At 39.9% G+C, this 10,437-nt stretch overlaps 1 protein-coding gene across 6 annotated transcripts in view; it reads right to left on the bottom strand.

Moving 5' to 3' along the window:
* The window catches only part of LOC130163176 (ninjurin-2-like), a 28,207-nt gene extending 26,413 nt beyond the window's left edge, over positions 1 to 1,794 (bottom strand). For 2 of the 6 annotated variants that reach the window (XM_056367095.1, XM_056367097.1), the window contains exon 1: positions 1,492 to 1,793. In XM_056367095.1, coding sequence (XP_056223070.1) covers positions 1,492 to 1,587 — 96 coding nt within the window. In that variant the 5' untranslated portion in view covers positions 1,588 to 1,793. Of the gene's footprint in view, positions 1 to 1,491 lie in introns of all 6 variants that reach the window. The other 4 variants (XM_056367091.1, XM_056367096.1, XM_056367094.1 and 1 more) reach the window with 3 other exon arrangements.
* Positions 1,795 to 10,437: the final 8,643 nt, after the last annotated feature.

Raw genomic sequence — 10,437 nt, forward strand, 5'->3', positions numbered from 1 at the left:
CTACGTGGCCAGAGTGAACGCTAACAGCTGTGTTCAGCTTCAAATTTCACTCCTTCTGGAGACCAACACCAATGCTAACTCTTGTTTTACTTCTATTTCCATCCGTTCTTTTCTTTATCACTGATTGTTATATTTTGGCCTCTTGAGGTACAAAGTGGTATAACTAGAGGTCAACAGGTCGGGGCTAGCTGGTTAGCATGCTAACTTTAGTAGATATCACTGCAAGACAATACATCAGCGACTTTGATATAATGTCAAAACTGTTATTTCTTCACATGCTGTAATTAATTAACATTTTTGAATGTTTGAAAGTAAAATACTGTATTATAACACATTTAAAGTACCGTGATTATGTATATTTTGTTGATGCTCCACTGAGTGTACCTTTTCCCCCTTATCTGTCACTGTCTCACAGCCATACACACTGACTATCTCTCTCTCTCTCTCACACACACACACACACACACACACACACACACACACACACACACACACACACACACACACACACGTACACACACACACACACACACACACATAGACACACACAGCTTGTCTTGAGTAATAGCACTTTGTTCACTGGAGACTGTGAAGCTAAATATACCAGTAACTGATAGCCCTGCTGGTTGATGGGCAGGAACACTGCTGGCCCTGACACTGATACATAAGATGAATCGCAACAGACACCAGGGAGGGTGTATGTGTGTGTATGTGGGAGGTCAGTGGTGTTAGGGGGGCCTCTCTGCGTACCCAGAACTGCAGTGAATGATGAGTCAGAAGATTATTTGAATAAAGAAACAAGTGCAAAACTGCTTTGAACAATGTCGACCAAAACTCAACTCAAAATAATTCAATTCTTTTAAAAATTAAAAAAAAAAACCCCTTATAAATGAAGAAAGAAAAATGGCTATTTAGAAAAGCCTCTTCTCAAACACAATATATCAGGTCACTGGCCCTACCTTGACCCCCTTTTCTTGGCATTAGTGAGTACCTGTTCTGTTGACCTGAAACTACATTAGAGGAGTTTATTAGCTTTTCACCCAGGCCCTAATTGATATTTGATGGATGTTGCGATCATATCTTGGTCTCAGAATAGTGTACAGACACTCAGCCTAACCCAGAGAGCCTCTGATCCTCAGCTCTCACATAGGCAGGACATACCACAGCTCTGTGGCAAATCTAAGACAGGAGCAGCAATTCAGAGTCACAGATCAACCCAGTCCGAGAGAAAAGAAGACGAAAGAGTGACGGGAATAGGGTCTGAGAAAGAGGGGGAAGCAGAAAGGAAGAGAGACAGGTGGGAGAGGCCACTGCTGAACAGGAAGACAGATGTATCTGCAGTATAGTCCAACTTCACTATTCACACTTTTCTTCTCTTCTTTGTTTTTTTTTTCTTTTACTATCTTCCTGTTTCTGGCCTTACCTGACTCTGTCTCTCTGTCTCCCCCCTCTTTTTCACACAGTTTTCTCTGTCCTTTTGGGTGCACTAACCTGCAGAGGGCCGCTGGCTGGCATGGTGGATCTCAGCGATGTCAGGTCGATGTCTCGGCCCTGCTCCCCTCGCTCTGTCTTCCCCAGTCCCTGCATAATAAGGCCTGTAGCGAGCAAGCAACCAAGCAAGCACACAAACACAATCGTGCACCAAGTGTTGCCCTTACTGCACAGAAAATGCTAATGCATGGATGGCAGTGGTCGGTATGAAAGGAAATTACCCTGGATGCCAGGCACCAAGCACCAGGCAAGGCCAGGGAGGACAGCAGAGGGACAAACAAATGGCTTATTCACCCCATCTCGGTCTCCCCCACTCCCTCTCTCTCACTTTGCACTCTTTCAGCCTGTCTCTCTGTCGCTTTCTCTCTTTCTCTATTCTCCCTCTGTTCCAATTCTGGGTTGTAAAAATGCTAGAATACCAAATGCACCACCATATTGAAAACCAGGCAAATATTACCCGGGCGTTAGTCTTGTTCCTATGTATGGCTGTATTCGAATGATCGACCACTGCAAACCAGTTCTGTCTATTTGTGCCTGTTTGCTCAACAAAAACATTCTGCAGTATTTCTGTTAAGTTAACTGAGGTCAGACGTGTTCCTAGTAAAGCACTGAGGCACCACTGTTAGGAGTTTACAGGTCTCTAAACCTGGGGACCCCCAGGCTCTGTAACATGGATCCAAAGACACCATGTGCACAGAAAACAGGCCTAGTAATATCAGGGGAGTTGGAGACAGATATCTCGAAGCCCGTACAAATAAAACAAAAACTATCTGCAGCGCCAAATACCAGCAGAGGTGGGTAAAAACTATGCAGAGAAGAGTTATTAAGTCAATGAAATGTCTCAGTAACATATATTAATAGAGCTAAAGTTAAGCTAAACCTAACTTTGTTATCATTTGCTAAGATTAGCCACCATATGTGATGCTGGATCAGCAAAACCCCAGAGTGTAATGAGTTGAGTAATGCTCCATTTTATTGGTTATGAACTAAACCTTTTATTTGTAATAGGAAGAATGTGTTTTTTCTTTCAATAGTTCCATAGTCCCGCTTTAATGTAAAAGAGGCTTAAACTCATGTACGTGTTAAAAGTGTGTAAATGCAGAGGAAAATAAATTAGGACACATTAACAGTGGGTTTTTAAGTTGAAAATGAAGGTTTATTAGATTATAAGGTTGAATGGCCTTTTGTGAAACTGAGGTGACACAGGAATGTGCCGCTGTAGACTTTACGGCAGAAAGGGGAGTGACGGACAGAGAAGACGGAAAATAGAGGGACAGAATCCCTTCAAACGCAGAGGTTACCTGTCAGTATAATTAAAAAGACTCGCAGCGGACACACAAACATAACTCACCACAAACAAATACACAAATGATCCAAATTTATACCGGGATTGTTGTTTTTTCTCAGTGGCCAGCTTCTCGTATACAGCACACACTTCAGACCACCAACACTGGACAACAAACACACACAGAAAAAAGAACAAAGTGTGTCTTTTCCTTCCCCTCCCTTGTTCAAATACTCAAACATAGCATGTCCTGGGGGGAAAGGCAGTTGTCAACAGTGATTAAACACACTGCCCCGAGCCCATAATCCTCAAAAAAAAAAGGAAGGAATTTCATTATGTTAAGTGTATGTGAGCAGAAGATTACACACACACATGGTTAGCATGTAACAGGTAACTTGGTGTATCACCTTTCTATTTTTGGGCTATAAATAAGATTTCAGTCCTGCTGTGTAGCTCTCCCATTCCACATCTGTCTCACTTAATCATATTACATCCAGAACTATAATTATTAACTGTTGACAGAATTGAAGAGCATTGCCATTCATTTTCTGAGATAAGTATTGTATGGCTTAATATCCATCTGCCCTGATATCCTTTTGTAACACACTCCACTCTAATTGAATAGCAGAGCACAAGCACAAACAACCTATATCATTTTCATTTTTCAATATTTTCAATATGGACAAACTGCTTATTTAAAACATGGATGCAGTTGTTGTGTAATATTCATGTTAAAGGACTGAGCTGTTGTCAGTTTTCTCTCATGGATCATCTCTGCTCTCTTCAGAGCTTGAAAGTTGGAAACATCGTCTCTTTTACTTTGTTTTTTCTTGACACATTAACATGTTTCCAGGAACTCTGCTAATCTCAGCTCACGCCGTCCGAGAAGTTATTTTGTTTTCGTAGTTTTTGCAGAATTGCACCTCTGTCGTCTTTCTAGGATTTTTCATGTTGCATAGTATCGATTCACCAGCACATAATGGACTATTTTACTTGTGCGTAGATTGTTGGACTATTTGAGCAATAAATTCCAAGTTAATCCCCAAATTAGAGGCTAAAAAGGCATCGGCCTGCCCACAGATTTTTTTTTTCCCCTCCTGTAATCGTTCCTAGAAACTCCTATAAATTTAGAGACAACAGTTATTCGGCCAAACCTCCTCATTCTTCGGTTCCTAGAAACAGAGATTCTTCAGAAGATGACAGTTGCACTATTCACTGACTATCCCAGTTCTCAGAATGAATAGCTGCTGTGTAGATAAAGTAGTTTGAGCAATAGGATGAACACATCTACTCATTCTCTTGGCTTACAGAGATTTACAGTGCGATGTTTCTGACAGACAGATTGTTAAAGGTGTAATCCTGCTTTAGAAAGGTTGCTCTGCATTGTTTCCATATACACAGTAAAGAGTAGAATAGACTGAAGGGTATTCCTCAGTGTTTGTTTCATGTTTCTACATGCAAATGTACATATAAGAGCTAAAACAGTAGCAGTACAACCAGTACCTGTAATTCTGTTTTATCCACAATAAGCTTTTTCTATGTGAGTAAAGCCTCAAGGACACTTGTGCTCTTGATGTAGCAGTTTTACTTGACTATAAACAAAGTTGTGAAGAGGAATTGCGAAATGCTGACAAAACTTGCAACACAGGCTTTCTGTTTACAGTATCTTCTCTTCTGAATGAGAATAGCTTTCATTTGTTTAGAGGTTATTAATAACATGCTCTCCATGCAAATAGAGCATATAGCTGGTTTCAGCTATATAAAAAAAATACAATTTACACAGCTGTTAAAGTAAATTACAGTGAAAGGATGTTGCTGCATTGATGTTGTTTAATTTGCTTCTGAAGACTTGATTTGACAGTGACTGTCCCCAAGGACTTGAAACTTGAGTTGAGACTTGCTCTGTCAGATTTATGGCTTACTTTATAATTGCCTCAAATGACTTGAGTCCTGGATGTACTCCAAAGCACTTAAAATCAGCTTTAGCAACACATGACAGTTTTTGTAATGCTACTGATTGGAACATATACAGTACACTCCTCTTTGTCATCCTGCCTCTTTGTTGCTCTGTCAGTCTTTGTCTTGTTCATTTGTATTCTCTCTCTCTCACTCTCTCTCTCTCTCTCTCTCTCACACACACACACAAAGATAGGGCTTCTGCAGTAGAGTACCAGGCAGTGCTGACCTCTCACTGTCTACCTCTGTCTGTCATACACACATGCACATACAAACACACACTAACCGACAGTACCAGTCTCTCGTTCTGGCAATAATAAAAGGTTCTTTATGCTCTGAGAATTTTCATCGAAGCGATGGAAACACACACACACAGAGTCAAAAAGTAACCCACTTCAAAGTTAACACAGTGACTTTGTACATCTGAGCTTCTGATAGCAGCTGATAACAGTATCAGGCCAAACCAAACACTCACGTGCATGGACACACACTGGCAGATATGTAACCCCCATATGATCACGCCCCACATTCACATACACACACAGAAATGTGAAGGAGCAGGTTACCTTGGGATGAGAGCGAAACAGCACGGATCAAAGTGTTAGTGTGTGTCACTGACAGTCGAGCAGGTGCACATGTGCTTTCATGTTTCACCAACATTTTTCCTTTACCAATTACATATAAAGATGATCTTGGGCTCTGCAACACAGAAAAACAACATTAAGTGTTTTTGTGTGTCCAACAAACTCAAATGAATTGGTTAGTGAAAATTACATTTTACATTTATTATTATTATAATTATTTTCAAAAACCTTGAAATCTATACAAAAACTTTTTTAATCTTGGACTGAGCTGTTTCCCCTGTTTTCAGTCTTTATGCTAAGCTAAGATAACTGGCTCTAGTTTCATATTAAACAAACAGAGAAGTGCACAAGTGTATTTCCCAAAACCTCAAACCATTTCTTAAGATACAATATGTGAGTGCTGGTGTACAAATTATGGACTCCTGCTTTTTAAGGGACACGTGAAGAGAAAAAATGGGTCAGCACTTGATTTTTGTTATTTAAGTGTGTGTGTGTGTGTCTGCCCTGGACCCCTGCTGCACCCATTAAACTGTTTTATCATATGAGGACTGTAGTTGCTCCAATTTATGTAGATTAAATCTCTCCGAAGGTGCTGTCAATGAAAACTGAGTGATTCAGTCACCGCGGGAGGTCTTTGATAAGAGACAGTGCAAGAGACTGCACAGAAAATGAATCACACATGCACACAGACATACAGCACATGAGACTCAACCATCTAGAAAGTCAAATGCTTCTTTCATTATATGGGACAATTATTGAAAATGCCTTTTTTGTAAACAAAATTACACCAATTTCAGCATCAAGTGAAAATCAATGTATTTTTCCAAACACGAAGACACACACACACACACACACACACACACACACACACACACACACACACACACACACACACACACACACACTAGGGTTGACTGTTTTCTACTTCTCAAGAATATATTACTGTCCCCCTTGGAACAGGAAATTAGATTTTAAAACAGGACTGCAGATAATGAGTCTTATTTTTGTAAAAATAATATTTTCCACTTTATCTGTGCTGTTATTGCACAGTTAGTCACACAAGTGAACTTTTAGCTGCCATTTTAGCATGAACAGTAATTGTAAGAGACAGCAGTAGGCTAAAAAGCTTGGCATATTTTATTACCCTAATAACTACATTTCAAGGCCATACTTCAGTATTTATGACAATTGCGGTTTGGACAATGTGGCTTTGTATTAGTGCAAACTGTGGTCAACAGCACATGCTCACACTGGTGCCTGGTTCCTGCCATTACTTTGGCGAGAAATCACAGTAAATTCTTGACGGAAATCCCTCAGCCATAAAGTATTTGCAGATACATTGTGGTGGAGGAAGCTTTAACATGATTTGATAATAGTTTTGGATTGCTGCTAACTTCCCTCACACCAGTTCATCTGTCCCAATACACCTAACCCCGCCCGGGAGGGACTTCCAGGATGTAAAAACAAGCTGAGAATTATTAGTTGTATTTATCTTTTGTCTCACAAGGAAGTCATTATACTAGTTAAAAAAGTTAAAAACAAGGCCAAACAAAGCAATCTGTAATGGGAGCAAGTAATTATCTTTGGCTTATGCTCTTCTTTAATCACTCTTCATGTTTAATCATAACTCTCCTCTCGTCTCCTCTCCTTTCCTCTCCTCTCCTCTCCTCTCCTCTCCTCTCCTCTCTTCCCCTCTCCTCTGAGACATTCCCTTTTTATACAATTACAGTTCAGAACCAAACCACCATGTCATGTTTAACCTACTCATTCCCCCGCAGGGAGAGAGGTCTCATTTACATTAATTGCCTCCAATTTGGAGTGTTACCAAAGAGAGAACACGTGTAGATAAACCTTGCTTGGCCTCAGTAGATTAATGGCCGTCTGACAGCTCTGTGGGAAGACATGGAACCAATGCGAAACAGAAAAGGAGAAGGTGGAGGATGAAAGTTTACACAAACATCAGGTGAAATCTGTCAAACTAAACATTGACTGAGACACACTGGACTCTTTAGTGACACTACCTGGTAGAAGACTGCACTGCATGTTGACTCGCTGCTGATCTCCCATTTACTGTACAATGCCACAACATTTAAGAGCATGCATTCATTCTCTACCTTGTGTGCCATCCTGTATAACACTGCCCATTAATCATCACTAAAGCAAGATTCAAATCTTCATGTTGATAAAGCAAGTTATCAACGCCATGGCATCTTCACTGGCTCAAAACAAACAATAAAAGAATGTGAGGCAATTGATTTCTATTTGTTAGATATGGACGTTGAACATTTGTCAATATAAAAGATGTGAAAAGATTTGCCGTCTTAGTTTTCTAAAGATGAAGTACCAAGGGTATGCTAACATTAGCTATCCCATATGGGAAAAAATGTCTGTATCCTGATAAAATAATCAGAATCACTGTAAATCTATCAGTGTTTGACAAATGGTTCATTTTCAAGTGATTAGGGTTCATGGCCAACATCACACAGTCGTTCTCAGTTTACTAGAGTTTATTATTTCCTGAAATATTACATATAAATATCAGCATGCACTGTAAAGGCTCCATTCACCTTAGTGCAGAATTATATCTGTCAGGCCTAGTCTCCCTCTCTCTCTTTTTCTCTCTCTCTCTCTCTCTGTCTCCCTGTCGCCGAGAAGGGAAGTGGCAGCTTCACTCTTGCAACATGAGAGCTTTTTAAAGCACATCCTCTGACACACAGACACCCACACACTCATACATAGATATAGTACTTGCACTGAGTTACTAGCATGCCAGAAATAATTCAACAGAGTTTGGACTTGATTTTAAGTTGTCAACCGCAGAAGAATATGAATTAAATAAAAGTGTTTATTATTCTGTTCTGTGCCTCAGTAAATTCTGGTGAAGTGTCCTTGATACAGGCACTCGACCAGCTGCTCCACTTGTTGAATTTAGTCGGACTAAGAAGCTCTTTGGAGTGAGTGTCTCAACATGTGAGTGAAGCAGAATAACATGTAAGTTTCATTCCGTATCTAGAGTAGTAGGTGATTTGAATAATTATCCAGCTAATTAAATTATTAAAAGTGCATTTGTTGTATTTAAAGAATGAAAACAGTGGCTGACTCTCCCACAGCCATCATCGGACTGGTCACTTGTGTCAAAGCCAGGGAGGCTCAGTGTGTACTGGATATGTTATCTTCTTGTTCTGCAAATGCTTAGAGGTAAAGTCACCTTATAAATGAATTGAATTAAATGTCAGATGTCCCAGAATGTATTATACAGATCTTGTGCGTGACAGAGGAACATGAAAATATCTACTGTATGTGCCACAAATGAAAGGTAGACAGTCTTTACATTCTGATCATTAAAGAAAAAAAAAAATCTCTTGGCTACAATGCAGTAAATATGTCACAGAATGTGCTAATGATGCCTTATGATTAAAGTCAGCTTAAAGTAAAAGGAGGAAAGAAGGATGAAGAGAAAGAAAACAGAGGAAAGGGACTATGTCAGCACACAGAGAGAGAAGTGTCAGAGAGAAGCAGTTAAAAGAAAGACATGCACAGAAAGAGAAAGAGCGAGAGAGAGAGAGAGAGAGAGAGAGAGAGAGAGAGAGAGAGAGAGAGGAGAGAGAGAGAGAGAGAGAGAGAGAGAGAGAGAGAGAGAGAGAGAGAGAGAGACCTCATTTACCTACTTGAGCTGAGTTTTGACAAGATCTCAAACCTGTTATAACTCGTTAGGAAGGACAGATTCTCAGGTCACACTTTGCCCTTTAACAGAGGAGGCAATTCGTCAGTTCTCTAACCTGCACTGACAGACACACACACACACACACACACACACATACACACATACGCAGAAATGGAGGGACAAATGAGAAACCATAGCATGTTCAACAAGCAAAGACAGATTGTCACATAAACGGAGATACAAAGAGATGGACATAAAACCATGAGCTTTAGATAATTAGGGAATCAGTAAGGTTAAAATAGACTCACAGATCTCTGCTAGAACACACAGCTATCAATAACCATGTTTTTTTCTTCAGGTGAAATGAAAATTCACCCATGGAGAACTGATTGATGACAGCTGAAGTGCAGAAAAAGAGTTTGCATGATTGCATGCTTGATATGAGAGTCAGAGCAGCACGCACAGATACACTTACACATCTCTCTCTCTCTATCTGTATCACACACACACACACACACGCGCACACACACACACACACACACACACGCGCACACACACACACACACACACACACACACACACACACACACACTGCCATGTCAGCAGTCTTTCTTTTTTGCATATTTCCCCTCTGCATATTCTTAGTCATACGCAACATACCCAAGCTTCCTCTTTTGCCCACTTCTATCTTGTTTGTGTGTTTGTGTGTGTGAATTGGTGAGCTACAGGACCAGAACATGTAGGTGCTTTTCCTAAACATGCAATTATCCATTATAATAAATACAACCGCCTGCTAACATCAAATAAGAGTAAGGAGAGAGGAGAAGAGATACAAACTGCACTACAGCACTACAAACAACCTCCCTCTTTAAATACAAATAAATAAACAGCATTTTTGAACAGATTCTTTTCACCAAAAAGGTCAAGAAATTCGAAATATCTCACTTTCATCACCGAGGCGTGAAGATATTATAATATACAAAATTTATGTCACTGAGTCAATATGGCCAAAGGGTGGAAAAGCAACCATGCAAACCAGATTGCTTTAGAAGAATTTCTGAATTTAACATTAAGTTGTTGAATTTCCATCATTTTCATCCACCAAAAAAAACTTGAGCAGATAATCCAGTCTTTAATGTAAACATAACTGCTAAAGGTTGGCATGCATAAGTGTTGGCACAAATTCAATCATCTATTCATTGAACAATATCTTACAAACTATGGAAATATGGAAAAAATGACTAAAGTTTAGTTAACTGTGAATTTGAAGGAAAGAGAGCTAAAGGTAGGTGACTGGGGCACAGCCAGACAATGACAAATGAGGAAGAGGTTAAAATGTCACTTTTGGTTTATTACTGAGAGAAGTCCAAATCTGTGAGTCAAAGCTTCACTTGTCACAATCTCTCCGCTAATGAATTCCAACTGTCAGTTGTCAGTCAATGTGACCTGTTTACTTA

This window comes from Seriola aureovittata, chromosome 22 (assembly GCF_021018895.1).
Source record: "Seriola aureovittata isolate HTS-2021-v1 ecotype China chromosome 22, ASM2101889v1, whole genome shotgun sequence".
NCBI classification, from domain to species: Eukaryota; Metazoa; Chordata; class Actinopteri; order Carangiformes; family Carangidae; genus Seriola; species Seriola aureovittata.